Source organism: Protobothrops mucrosquamatus, unplaced genomic scaffold (assembly GCF_001527695.2).
Source record: "Protobothrops mucrosquamatus isolate PMUCROS unplaced genomic scaffold, P.Mucros_1.0 scaffold2217, whole genome shotgun sequence".
In the NCBI taxonomy this organism is placed as follows: Eukaryota; Metazoa; Chordata; class Lepidosauria; order Squamata; family Viperidae; genus Protobothrops; species Protobothrops mucrosquamatus.
This window is the reverse complement of record NW_015388309.1, coordinates 94,681-109,781: the sequence shown is the minus strand read 5'-3', so window position 1 is coordinate 109,781 and position 15,101 is coordinate 94,681. Positions and strand designations below refer to the sequence as shown.

The 15,101-nt window shown below is 38.6% G+C and overlaps 1 protein-coding gene across 1 annotated transcript in view; it reads left to right on the top strand.

Moving 5' to 3' along the window:
* The first annotated feature begins 6,719 nt into the window (after positions 1 to 6,719).
* The window catches only part of ZFAND4 (zinc finger AN1-type containing 4), a 31,718-nt gene continuing 23,336 nt past the window's right edge, over positions 6,720 to 15,101 (top strand). The window contains exons 1-5 of the mRNA XM_015824389.1: positions 6,720 to 6,774; positions 7,015 to 7,208; positions 10,412 to 10,487; positions 11,016 to 11,083; positions 12,973 to 13,159. Of these exons, the coding sequence (XP_015679875.1) occupies positions 7,025 to 7,208; positions 10,412 to 10,487; positions 11,016 to 11,083; positions 12,973 to 13,159 (515 nt within the window). The 5' untranslated portion in view covers positions 6,720 to 6,774; positions 7,015 to 7,024. The remainder of the gene's footprint in view (positions 6,775 to 7,014; positions 7,209 to 10,411; positions 10,488 to 11,015; positions 11,084 to 12,972; positions 13,160 to 15,101) is intronic.

The following is a 15,101-nucleotide window of genomic DNA, read 5'->3' as shown; positions in this document are numbered from 1 at the left end:
TTTATATGTAACATTCACATGAATGATCCAACTATTTAGAACTCATACATAATTGTTTTCAAGATTTGTAAACTACCCAGTCAATCATATAGTAGCTGAAAGAGATCTGAATTAAATTATGAACTATTTTAGATTGTAAAAGTATATAGAAGAAAAAGAATGACATTGCCATAGGTCAGTGGTGGCGAACCTATGGCACGGGTGCCAGAGGCGGCACTCAGAGCCCTTTCTGTGGGCACACGTGCCATCGCCCCAGTCCTAGGCCTTCAACTGGGTTTTATAAAACATTTTCACTTTAGGTCTCCACCGCTGTGTGCAAAAAAAAAAAAAAAAGGTTCAATCAATCAGTCAATTTCAACTTCTTGCAGGAAAAAAAAATCTTGCAAAGTTGGAATTGATTGATTGATTGAACTTTTTAGTCCCACCCAGTCTGCCGTTACCACCGCAGCCACACTCACCCAATGGGCCACACCCACCCGGCACCCAACGATGCATAAGTGGATTTGGGGTTGCAGTTTGGGCACTCGGTCTCTAAAAGGTTCGCCATCACTGCCATAGGTGTATACTACAGACCAACCAGAAGAAATAGATTAACTTTTGCTAATCAGTTTGCTAAGGTATGCAGGAAGTAGACTACAACAGGGGACCCTGACATCAGCTGGGAGACAAACTCAAACAGTTTCCTGACAAACCTAGAGGACAACTTTGTCTCTCAAAAGGTATAGAAGAGAACTTGACGGCCAGCTGTACTGGAGTTAATTCTTACTGCTAGAGATAAAATAGTAGAAAGAGATAAAGTTGTGGGAACTTTGGAGGAGAATGACCATATCATATTGGAATTCAACATAAGGCAGATACAAGCTATAGAACAAAATCTAACTAGTGTCTTAGACTTTAAGGCAGCCGATTTCAATAAACTTAGAACTTGGGAAGGATTCCATGGATGAAAAATTAAAGGGGAAAACAACTCAAAAAATTTGGGAAGCTCAGAAAATGAGATAAAATAATAAAAGATAAAATAAAAGTCCAATACTGCTGAAAAAGAAAAGATCCCAAAAGAAATCAGCATGGCTCTCTGATAAACTGAAAGACAAAAAGAAGTATAAAAATTGGAAAATGGGACACATAACTAACTAAAAAAAAAGTACAAAAAAGTGAAAACTACAAAAAAGATGTTGAAACCATAAACAGTGTAGAGACGAGCAACAAAGATGATTAGGAAGTTGTAGGCTAAAACATAAGATGAACAGTTGCAGGTACTGGTTATGTCTAGAGTAACGAAGAGGACTAGGGGTGACATGATAGCAGTCTTCTAATATTTGAGGAAATGTCACAGAGAAAAGGTCAATCTATTCTCCAAAACACCTGAGGTAGTAAGGGTAGTAAGAAGTAAGGGTTGGAAACTTATTAAGGAGAGATCCAGCCTAAAACTAAAGAGAAATTTTCTGATAGTGAGAACAATTAACCAATGAAATGGCTTGCCTCCAAAAGTGGTTGTTCCACTGGAGGTTTTTAAAAAGAGATTGGACAGCCATTTGTTCAGAATGGTATAGGGTTCCCTGCTTCAGCAGGGGGTTGGATTAGAACAGGGGTCCCCAATCTGTGGGCCGCAGCCCTCTACTGGACCATGGCCTAATCGCCAACAGGCCATGTGAGTGGCCGGCCGGTGCACGTGCAATATAAGTATGAAGGCTGGCTATTTGGCATTTCAGCAGTCTTTCCCAAAGTGAATATTCTTTCCTCTGCATATGAAAAACTATTTTTCTTTAGATGACATTCTTTGGGATCTAAAGCTATGTGAAAAAAAATCATCTTATTTCAGACTTTGCTCCTGTAAAGACTGAAAGTCTCATTTAACAGTACATATGTTTTTTCAGATGTGTACTGAATATATATTTGTTGAATGAACAGTTTTATTAAACAGATAAAGCTTTTTTGTTTTTACAAAATGTGAGACTATCAAAGAACTAGGCTACTAAACTGAGTTTTACCCCCTTCTCTTAGAGAAATTGACTGCAATTAAATTTGCAAAAAAAGCAAAGGCTTCTGATGGCTTTCCAGCTGATTAGCAGAAGAGCAGGTTCTTGTCTCCTCTTCTATTGGAGTTATATTAAACCTTTTCAAGTATATTTTAGTTTCAGTTTATTTAAAACTGATAATGCACCCTCACCAACATAAGAATCTCTTAATAATGTTCCCTGATTATGTTTCCGGTTCTTTGTGTTGTTGTTGTTGTTAGTTGCGAAGTCGTGTCCGACCCATCGCCACCCCATGGACAATGTTCCTCCAGGTCTTCCTGTCCTCTACCATCTTCTGTCCGGTTCTTACGATTGTGTATACCAAAAGCTTATTAACTACAGCTTCTTTCAACTCTTCTGCATCCAATTAGGGCTATATTTGTGCATCTATCATTAGATGCTTGATATAATTTTTTCAACTAAAACTGGTAAAATTAATTCTTTGGTTGGAGATAGTGCTTTTGATATTATTTTTTGGAGCTGTTTGAAACAGGTACTCAATTTTTATGAGGTTCCTGACAGTTTCATTCTCTAAATTACCTAAAAGATTACCTGAAACTCTTAAACCACATACAGTATGTTATCAAAATTTACAATGCTAAGTGAGACAGTTAAGTGAGTTTTGCTCCATTTTATGACCTTTCTTGCCACACTTGTTAAGTGAATCATTGCAGTTGTTAAGTTAGTAACACAGTTATTAAGTGAATCTGGCCTCCCCATTGTCTTCGCCTTTGTCAGGTCGCAAAAGGTGATCACATGACCCTGGGACACTGCAACTATGATAAATGTGAGCCAACTGCCAAGCATCTGAATTTTGAGCCAACTGCCAAGCATCCGAATTTTGATCCATGACCATGGAAATGCTGCAACAGTGACATTGTAACTCAAACAAAAGGCTGTAAGTTGAGGACTACCTGTATTCTATTAAAATTCTGAAGATATAAAAAGCTTCACATTAATATTCTGGATAAGATAATCAATATTAGATCATTTCTGATCTTCTGCTAATAGATGTCTGCTATCTGCTTATACATTTGAGAAATGCAATTTATACATTTGGTAACAAATTTGAGATACTGTAATACATATTGGAGTTTTAAGTTATGAACATTCTTAAAATTGAACATTTTAAGATTACTGTTTTCACACAACATATAAGATGTTCTATATCATCTGAGATAATGGGTACATTCTTTTTACAAGATTCAGTCGTTATTTTTTATGTATTCAGTTTCAATTTTCACTTTATCTGATAACTTTAGAAAGTGCCCCACACGCTGCTGTCTATAAGATTCCCCTGCCACTTCTGGATTCAGTTTGCAAAGCGAAGGAGGGTCTCATGCACATCTGCTGGAACTCTCCGGGAATCCATGCGGAGGTATCATTGAGGTATTTTGGGTGCTGGCAGCTGCAAGGGGAAAAAAAAGAAGTAACTGAGAAAAAACAGATGAGGGTCCGGAGAGATGTATGGAAAAGCCTTTAAAAATCGACGAGCCATCCGGGCAGGTAAATTGGTGGTCTCCATCTGTGCAGGCATGAGGTCTTGAGACCATCTTATAGACCACTATAAAAAAGATGTTGAGACTATAAAAAAGATGTTGAGACTCTAGGAAAAAGTGCAGAGAAGAGCAACAAAGATGATTAAGGGACTGGAGGCTAAAACACGAAGAACGGTTGCAAGAACCGTGCATGGCTGGTCTAGGAAAGAGAAGGATCAGGGGTGACATGATAGCAGTGTTCCAATATTTGAGGGACTGTTATATAGGAATCTATTTTCCAAAGCACTGGAAGGCCAGACAAGGGACAATGGATGGAAACTGGTCAAGGAGAGATTCAACCTAGAAATGAGAAATTTCCTGACACAACAATAAACCAGTGGAACGGCTTGCCTTCAGACGTTGTGGGTGCTCCATCACTGGAGGCTTTTAAGAGACTGGACAGCCATTTGTCAGAAATGGCTATAGGGCAGCAGACCCCAAGCTTTTGGGCATCAGGGACCAGTTTCGTGGAGAAAGGTTTTTCCGTGGGCCAGAGGGAGCGTGGTTTTGTGTGCCGCCTGCATCCCGTGGACGGGGCTTCGCTTGTTTGCGTGGACCGGTTGCTGGCATGCTGCAGATCGGTGTCGTTTCACGAACCGGAGATTGGGGACTCCTTGGTATAAGGCAGGGGTAGGCAACCTCGGCTCTTTTATGACTCGTGGACTTCAACTCCCAGAATTCCTGAGTCAGCTATGCTGACTCAGGAATTCTGGGAGTTGAAGTCCACGAGTCATAAAAGAGCCGAGGTTGCCTACCCCTGGTATAGGGTCTCCTGTTTAAGCAGGGTTAGACTAGATAACCTCCAAGATCCCTTCCAACTCCGGTATTCTGCATTCACGTGAGGATTACCGACGAACAAATGAAGGGTAAAAGGCATCCCAGGCCTTTGAAGGGGGGGCGGGAGGGGGGACCTCAAGACCCTGGCGAAGCGTCGCCGCAGCCGAGCCGCCAAAGGCCACAGAGTTGCCCTTTCCCGCCAGTTTCCGAGCCGGGCCAGGATTGGAGTCCCGTTCCTAAGCAACCGGGCTCGCACGTTTATTGCGTCACAAAGGGAGGGAGGACGGGCAAGCGCCGCCCCTTCGCCGCCGGGCGGAGGGAACGGGCGCTCCCGCGCGGCTGAATGCCTTTCGCTCGCGAGCGTCTTCTCCGCTCCATGGCTGCCTCAGCGGCTCCGTGAAGGGGGAGGCGACGCGTCAGCCCCTCCCGCCCGTCCCGCAGGGCCCTGCGTGGCGGGGAAACGGCAGGTGAGGAGGACGGGTCTCCCCCACCTGGCCGCCTCTGGGGACGCAGGCGCGGTTGCGCGCGCGCCCGCCCGTTGTCCTCTCTTCTGTCAGCGTTCCCCGGTAGCCGTCATGGCCGTCGGCTTCAAACGGAGGCTCCGTAGCGGGGCCTGTGATCTGCCTGGCCTGGGAGTCAACGAGGGAAGCTGCTTTCTTCCCTTTGGGGGGGCGAGCGGTGGCTGGAGGTCGAGAGGGCCCGCTGGCAAGACCCGGGCCGGAACTGGCCCGCAGAGCCCAGCCCAGTAAAGGGACAGTTAGTTAGTTCCCGGAAGAAGACACCTTCGGTGCTTCCATCTTGAGGGCATTGTGTTTCTGGCGTCCTCTTTAGTTTCCTGGGTTTCGGGACTCTTTCCCGCCCAGACCGTAAGGACGGGCAAACGGGCAAAAACTAGCAAGCTTTGGTTTCCCAATCCTGTGGGAAAGGCGAGTTGCCGGCTTGGCTGTGTTTGTCCAAATGGGTTTAAAATAGCATTGGGGCTCTTTATCAAGAAGGCTCTACTAATCCTGCACCTTAGCCTGTCCTCTGTGTTGTAGATGGGAGAGTGGAGGTTGAGTAGTTGAGTGAATTTGAATTTGAATTTTATTAAATTTATACCCCGCCCTTCTCCCGGAGGACTCAGGGCGGCTTACAGCCAGTTTAAAACAATAATACAATACAATACAAAATTTAAGAAAATGATTAAAAATAAATATTTAAATAGGCCGCTTCTACTAAAATTTAGTTAAAAACTTGCCCTGGGTTTTTTTTTCCCCATAGTTGTGTGCACTCAAACATTACAGCTTAATTTCCTTTATTTTTTTTCCCAGTGTGGCATATAGTGATTTATTAGAGATAAAGAATATAAGTAACTTAATAATGCACAGGGTATATCTGCATGGCTATGCACGGTGGAGGGCACAAGGATCATTTTGACACAACTGTTAGGATGTCAGGGTTCATCAAAAAAAGCGGGAAACCTATATTAAGGCAGATCCCAGTAACTTATCCACTTCTTTGGTTCTATGGAAGTAATAGCAGTTTTCTATTAACTTGAAATGCTTGTGAAATCACATATGTGATTTCCCAGAGTGCTTAGCATGAGATCCATCAGCAAGACCAAATAGGCAGCTGTAGCTCAGTAACTGAATTCTGGTTGTGTTTCAAACATTTTAGTGAAGTTCTGCATCTTATTTTGCAATAAGAGCTTTTGCAAGAACACACAGAAAACAAGTTAGTGCCATTCAGCATCAGTAGAATATTCTGAGTACACAGCTGGCAGGAGTACAAACATGGTAATAGTAGTAGGTTCACATAATAGTTTTATATATTCTGTAGCTGTCGAATTGCCAATTGTAATGGATCATTATAGCACACTTGATCTTTTATTATTTTCATTGCTTGGGAATTGGCTGTTGACATTAATGGAAATGCTTTTCTCTGTCGGCTTGTTTTCCCTGGAACAGTATTCTAATCTTCCAAATTTATAAGTTCTTCATAGATGTAGGAATTTGGGGATAGAAAATGTTTTTAAGATATCTTATTACAAATCTGATTTCTGTTGACTTCAGTTTCTCAATCATTAGTATAATGAAGATTTCCATCTACTTGCTTGCACCAAAGTGGTCTTTTTGTAAGGAAAATCTTAACTATCTTTCTTCAGTGAGACTTATTTTATTTCCATGCAAAGAATTGCTCTGAATCGGAACATAAATGTAAGGAATATAAATCCTTCCATTCCCCACCATTCAGCCCGAACTGAAGAAGCTTCTTGGATGAGAAGCAAAATGTTTTCAAGGAAAAAAAACCCACTAAGAAAGTAGCCTTTTGAAAACCATCTTTGACACAACCATGACCTGGATGATTGACAATCTCCATAGACAATGGCTCTGAATTTTAAAATTTAGTGTACTCTTTCTGTTATAAACGATAATACAGTGAAAGAAGTCATTTATTTACAGGTATTTACATTTTTTGCCTTTAAATATGTACTTCTGTGTGAAAAAAAAGAGAATGAAATTTGTTTTCTTGGTTTAGTAGTTACTAAAGAATGATTTAATAGATGTTAATATTATTTCCTAAATGTTGTGACAACAGATCTTGTATCATCTTGAACCATGAAAAAAAGTATAATGTTTCCTGTTTAGACCTGACTTGAGATAAAATTGAGATATAACACCCAACTGATTTTTTTTCACAAGGAATACTAGAATGGCCAGCAAGAAGGAACCCCCTTTCTTCAATGAGGATAATGTTGGATCATGTCATTGCAAACTTACTTTCTATGAGACCATGGAGCTCTTCATTGAAACTCTTACAGGAACATGCTTTGAATTGCGAGTGTCTCCTTTCGAAACAGTTATTTCTGTGAAAGCTAAAATCCAGAGGCTGGAAGGTACATCTTTTTATATCAGGATTTAGTTTTCAAATTTGAAAGTTCAGATATTTTAGAGGGAATACCAACAAAATTAAATGTCTGCTCAAAAATTTGAACGTAACATTTTTTATTTGTATTGAGCTCCTAGAAGTAAACTTGGATGGAAATGTAACAAATATATAATTGGTTGAATCAAAATATCAGTAGAAATACAAAAATATTTGTATGTTTATAAAAGCTCAAATTATAATAAAATTTGTCAAATCAATATGAGGTAAGGATGATGAATGACTGTTCTGTGTAGGATACCTTTAGCAAACACAGATGGTCCTCATTTAATGATGACAATTGAGACCAGCAACTTGGTTGCTAAGTGATGCAGTGGCTAAAGCAAATCGTGTGAGCACAGCTATACTTACAAATTTATTTCAGTTTTCCTCTTTCGCCCCCAACCTTTTGGATACTCATTGGGATAATTAGCAAAAAGGGAAATAATGTTTGTATTTAGATTCATTGGAGAGAAAGGGAATACAACATCATAAGCAGGCACATGGTAGGAAATACAAATCCAAAGGAATATTCTAGCATCAGCGTGCTTGAAGCTTTCAATCTCGAGCACACTAGGCAAACAGCCAGACTAGCACATTCATTTCAGTGTGTATCAGTGTGTACCTGATTGTGTATCTGCTTACTATCTTATAATCTCTATCCAACCTCTCTGTTCTGGGAGGGGAGGGGAGAAAAAACAGATCAGGCCCAGTATATGTACAAATTAATGGCAGATATGTGAGTGTGCACCTTGTTGCAAAGTTATTTTTTCAGCATCATTATAACTTTGGTCTCTGCAAAAAGCAGTTGATAAGTCCATCTATAATGTTTCTTCTTCAAATAGCATTCTCAAAAACGTTCTTGCAATGGATCATATTTCATTTTTGAAGCTTCACCTTTCATGAAATGTGAGATAATATAATGAAAATGAACTACATTCCAGTATTCCATCATAGTGAGGCACTTGTTATGGCCATAGTGTTATAAATAGCTAATACAGAGCACGTTTTATTTTATTTCTATGTTTTATTCATTGCATTAGGTCAATTTTTGAGGGGGCTTCATGGCAGAGTCACTTAGCGATAGAGTTCCCAGTTTCAATGGGTTGTTACCGAAGAGCTACCTGTATATTATGTCTACAGAATTCCACAGTACATCAGAAAATTAACGAAGAAATGCAGATAGTCCTCAAGTTCCAGTCATTCATTCAGTGACTGTTTGGAATTATTACACTGGTGGTTAACAAAGGGACTGATGAGCAGCCCTTGAAGTTCCAGTTGTTGCATGCCCCCACAGTCACATGAACAATATTTGAGTGCTTGGCAACCAGCTGGCAGTTATGATTGGTTGCAGCATCCTACAGTCACATGATTGCTGTTGCTGATTTTCTATGCCAGTTTCCCATTAGCAAAGATAATGGGAAGCCGACATGGAAATGTGACAAATTGCCCAGGTAAGTGTATCCTCTGCCGCCCATTCTTTTTTCGCACGCACTGCGCCCCTCATTACATGCACCAGCACCCTCTTTCCTCCTTTGCATGCTCACACCCACCAGTAGCCTCCTTCCTAGCCTCCCTGCACCCACACACAGGCATGCATCGCCAGCACCTTCCTTCCCTGTCCCTCCCTGCATTCACACATAGGCACTCCAGCACCCTCTTTCCCCAGCTTCTTTGATCTTGTGTTGCATTGTAACACACACACACACACATCAATTTGTTGCATAACCTACATTGAGACACTCGGAGTCTCTCTCACTCTTCTGTGCATCCTCACACTTTATCTGGGACTCCCTCTGTTTCTCCCTTAATATCTTACGTTTCTTAAGGTTACAACAACAAAAAGGACTGCCTGGACTGTATTGCTAAACAATGTGGCCACATGAAGTCACACTTTATGATTGTATCGCTTATCCCAGTACTAATTTTTATTACAACTCGAGGACTGCTTGTAAAGATACTGTTCTATTTTCTACTTTAGATTTTGTAGAGAGTAGGATCTTAATTCCCTGGATCCTATTTTTATCCTTTTAAATATAGGGACAGTTTTGGGTCATCTGCCACTTCCCTAGTTGTTCGCTATTTCTCAGAGATAAGGATTCAGCAAGTGCCGTTAGTATCCTAATATGCAAAATAAGTATTATTCCATGGGTTACTATCATTCTCAAGCATCAGTCATGTCTTTTCACCTTTTTTTAATAATTGCTTTTTGCAGCCTGTTGGACAGCTAGTAAACTGATTGCTGTTCTTTTATTTTCAACATATCCAAACTTATCCAAAGAAATTTCTTAGTATTTTTCATCCATACCAACTCATTGTCAGCTTTAGCTCTCCTTTGTAAAGAATTGAAAGCTTTGCAGTGACATTGAAATACAACATTTCTACTTTCTTATCAGTGAGAAAGGAAGTTAGAAAACAGCAGTGGTCAAGCAAATACGACAGTAAATGAATTATATAACAATCTTGGATTTATGATAGTTCTCTTAAGTATCATTCTCATGTAATTAAATGAAAGCAGAATAAAATTCTGGTATTTTGCAAACTTCATTAAATGAGGAGAAGCATTACTGCATTTTCTCTCAGAATACCACATGTTGACCATAAACCTGATCACTGTCTTCATGCCTTACTTACAAGCTGCATGTTGTTGCAAATACAATCACTAAGGACTAATTTAATAAGTCCTTACTTAGGGTTAAGATGGATTATTCTGACTTGGAAAATTTATCTTCAAATCCTTAATTCGTAGTGAATTTTGCAAAGTATCTTATAATGCCTTTCAACCTAATCCACTTCATGGAACTACAAGGATAAAATGAAAGGAACAATCATATGTACTATTTTGAGCAAATTGAGGAATTGTAGGGCAGTAGTCAATGAAATTAACCCTGATGTTGGTGAGGTAATATAAGATTGTTGTTACTTCTTACTACTAATCAACTGGTATTAACTGCCTTACTTAAAGGCAGTTTTTACTATTTGGATTTAATCCTGGCACTAAAAATAAGGAGTTTAAGTCTGGGGTGTTTTGCATGATACAAATTTAAATCATATTTTTTATTTAGAGTGTGTTAATTTCAAAGGAATATATATCCAAGTAAATAACTATTTTAGTAATTTTAGTCATAGTTTTACAAAGTAATTAAATACATTCAATTTTAATAATATTTCAAGGTATCCCTGTATCTCAGCAGCATTTAATCTGGAATAATGTGGAGTTGGAGGATGACTATTCTTTGAATGATTACCAGTGAGTATTCAAATGTAATTAATCACTGTTTTTGAATATTTCTTGATTATATTAAAAAAGAGTTGGAAGGGATTTTGGAGGTGTTCTAATCCAATCCCCTGCCCAAGGAGGAGACCCTATGCCATTTTGGACAAGTGGCTGTCCACTCTCTTCTTAAAAACCTCCAGTGATGGAGCACCCACAACTTCTGGGGGCAAGCCATTCCACTGATTAATTGTTCTCACAAATAGGAAATGTCTCCTTAGTTCTAAGTTGGATCTTTCTCTGTGATAACTTTCCATCTGTTATTTCTTGTCTTGCCTTCAGGTGCTTTAGAGAATAAGTTGTCCCCCTCTTCTCTGTGACAGCCTCTCAGATATTGGAAGACTGCTATCATGTCACACCAAGTCCTTCTCTTTGTTAGATTAGACATACCCAGTTTCTGCAACTGTTCATCCTATGTTTTAACCTCCAGACTCCTAATAATCATTTCTCTGCACTCTTCCTAGAAGAAAAGTTTACAAAATATGTCTGATTGATTGTTTACAGCATTTCAGAAGGATGTACTTTGAAGCTGATCTTAGCAATGCGTGGTGGACCTATTAATACAAAAAGAGGTAGGCCTTTTTTATATTTAATGTTTGTGTATTTATAGAGAGCGTAAACTAAAATTATACTTATCATTTCCTTAATGAATGGGAAGAGGTTAGGGCTACTATATGAATTATTTCTCCTTCTGTTTTAATTTAATAACATACTACGCACTGTAGAGGTAGTTCTCATTTAGCTACCACATTTGGGACCAGCAACTTGGTCAATTAGCAATGGTCATTAAGTGAAAAAACCACGGCAGTACTTATGGTTTTACTTTAGATTTCCTTTGTTTTACAGTGCCAGAAGGACACAACTTCAAATAGATGGGTAAGCCCAAACTGCGGGAAAGGTTTTCAGAACTTGAGGAAGCCGGGTAAAAGGCAAATCTTATTAGCCTTTTTCCCCTGTTCCCTCAGGCTTTGGAATGTTTACCCCAGCACTGGGATAATTAGAATAAGAAAATTATGTTTGTATTTACCTTAATTGGAGAGGAAGGGATTTCAAGAGAGAAGCAGGCACACTGTAGGGAATACAATTTCTAAAGGAATGCCTAATCTAAATAAGTTGCAACTTCTAAATTATAAAAAAAAACATTGGTAGAGCACATTATGTTTCATCATAAATATTACAGCTCTGGTGAATTTCAAAATAACTAATTCAGCAAATATAAAAATCTGTTCTCTCTGTCAGCCCTTCAAGATAGACAAGAATAGAAAAATCAAGGTTCTGAATGCTATTACTGCTTTTATTTTATTTTTTAGGATTACAGTAATAGAATCTTGAAAGCCTGAAAGTGCCTCTCCCCCCCCCCTTTATTTTTAAGAAAACTAGGGAAGGTTATTTCTGAAATAATTTCTTAAATTGCAATTTTGTTTTGGACTTATATTTTTTTCTGACCATTGTCTTGGTTGCAGCTCTTCCTCCTCTTCCTCAAGGTTATTCTTACAGCCCATTTGATCCTCTGGATCTGGTTTAGTTCTATGCTAAAGATTTCACACCATCTGTCTGAAACTGCTGAGAAAGTGTTATACTGTAGTGAACATTAATGAAATATTATATCTCATCAAGACTGATAGGAGAAAATAGTACAGGTAGTCCTTACTTAATGACTGGTCACTTAGTGACTATTAAAGTTACAACTGTACCACAGCCACTTTGTTTTCAAAGTTCAAGTGGCTGCAAACACACACACACACACACACACACACACACACACACACACACAGAGAGAGAGAGAGAGAGAGAGAGAGAGAGAGAGAGGTCACATGATCTCAGTCACCCAACATTGATTTTTGCCATTGTTTGCATATTTCTGGTGTATACTTCTGGCAAAAAACCCCCCACCCATTAGGGAAAAATGTTTGCTTAACCACCACCACCACCACCACCACAAAAATAGCTGTAAAATCAAGCATAGTCACATATTGATCCGCTTAATGGCTCAGTTTTACAATTGTAAGTCAAGGACTACTTATACACAATTTTGCCACATGTGGTTTGTGGTTTATTGTACATCAGACAGACTTGGAGAAAATACCAGGTTCTGAACTAACACTTTTCCAGAGAGTTATGCAATTATGGAAAGGGTGTTGTTGTTTTGGTCTATACCTGAGACCTTATATGATGATGCTTTTGAGGTTAATGATTTTCCTAATATAAAAAGGAAACATTAACTTTTGTAAAGCTGTAGAAAAATTTGTTGATGTTCAACAAACTAAAGCCAGATTTATTTCTATTTTAAAACAGGGTTTTGTGACAAAATTTGGTAAGATTTATTTAATAAGGTTGCTTAATGTTTTACTTGGTTCATTAGAAACAGTCGTTTCTATAAATATGTCTTTCATTTCAGCATTTAGATGAAAACATACTCCATTTCAAACCATCATTTTCTTCATGTTCCTTTTCTTGGTAGTTCCGTTGGAAGATCCAATTAAGGAAATAGCAGAATACATGGGTCCCTGTCGAGATGATGTCTGGGAAAAGGTTCCATCCAGTAAACATGTTACATTCTTGGTATACCAGGAAGGAGACCAGTTGAATTTTTTTCGGGTTGTGGACAGGGGAGATGGAACTTTAACACCATTATCTGAATCTTTAAAGTATGTTATTTGTAATCTTAAGGATTTTCAAATATTATTGAAAACTCTGAGCAGATTTACAATTAAGTCAGGTTCCTGTGCATTCTATTCCTGGAAGAGTTTTCAGTTATGTTTTCTGAAAAGTAAAACAGCTTCTCCAAGAGCATTACATGTTTATCTAAAAAAAAATAGTAGTAAAAGCATAATATGAACTGAACAAAACAAGATACATAATAATGAATAAAAATGTTGCTATTATAAATGAGAGATTAAGCACATTATGGCAGAAAATCTATTGGACAGAGTAAAACTTAAGACATTTGCTGGCGTATTAAATTTAGTAGAGGGTATGGTATTTATTAAGTGTATGATCTTGGCATGAAAAATACAGGTAGTCCTCAACTTATGACCAAAATTGAGTTCAAAATTTCTGTTGCTAAGTGAGACACTTGTTAAGTGAATTTTGCCCATTTTACGACCTTTCTTGCCACAGTTGTTCAGTGAATCACTGCAGTTGATAAGTTAGTAACACGGTTGTCTGGCTTCCCCATTGACTTTGCTTGTAAAAAGGTCGCAACAGGTGATCACATGATCTTGGGACACAGCAACGGTCACAAGTATGAGTCAGTTGCCAAGCATTTTGATCACATGACCATGGGGATGCTTCAAAGGTCTTAAGTGTGAAAAATGGTCATAAATCACTTTTTTCAGTGCCCTTGTAACTTTGAACGGTCACTAAATGAAGTGTTGTAAAGTCAAGGATTACCTGCAATGATAGATTGACTGGCAATAAGAAAAATAGAAGAAAAATGCAATGCAGAATTATAGTTAAAACATAAAATAAGAATTCAAACAATAAATAAAGTATGTAAATATAAGAAGAATATAGGTAGTCCTTGTTTAATAACCATCACCAGTTTAAACTTACAACAGTGCTGAACAAAGGGTACTTATGACTGGTTCTTGAAGCAGCACCCCCACAGTCACAGTGATCGCAATCCCAAGTGCTCAGCATCCTGTGGTCACAGGATCACAATTTGAAACCTTATCTACCAGATTCCCACAAGCAAAGTCAGTGGAGAAGCCAGGAGGAAGTGGGAATGACTTACGGTGATTCACTTAATGACAATAACCAGATACTGCTGGAACTGCCATTGCTAAGCAGCTCAATCATATGTTTAGCTGGTCCCAATTAGCATTGTTAGGATGAGAACTATCTCTTATATTATTAAACCTTGCTTAATGTCATCTTAAAAGCTAAAATCCCATAGGAATAAAAATATTTTTACCCGCTGATGAACATGTATTCTCAAAAATCGTTTAATGCCAATTGTTAACAATATCTGGTACTGGTTGATTTTTAGTATATTTGTATTGACTAAATACTAAATAATTGAGATTCAAAGAAATGACTAAAGAGTTTTAAAGATCACCCAATAATTTTACACTGATTATAAAATGCATTAAAGTTGTTATTAAATAAGAGAAATTGACTTTTCAAAATATACAGTAATGATCTCATGGGATAATGGGAGCCCGTGGGGTGGTTTTTTTTTTTTTTTGCATATACAGGTAGTCCTTGACTTACAACAGTTCATTTAGTGACCGTTCAAAATTACAACGGCACTGAAAAAGGAACTTATGACCATTTTTCACACTTACGACCATTGTAGCATGCCTATGGTTATATGATCAAAATTCAGACGCTTGCAACTAACTCATATTTATGACGGCTGTAGTGTCGCAGGGTCATGTGATCATCCTTTGCAACATTCTTACAAGCAACTCAGTCATTAAGCAGAGCAGTTACTAAGTGAAAACATCACTTGAGTGCAACTGTGCTTATGATTTTACATAGGATAATGCATATAACTGACTGTAATGGTGAATATATGACTGAGAGACAGATGTTGCAAAGGTGATAAATGGGGACATTGGTCACAAAGTTACTCTTCAAACAGTT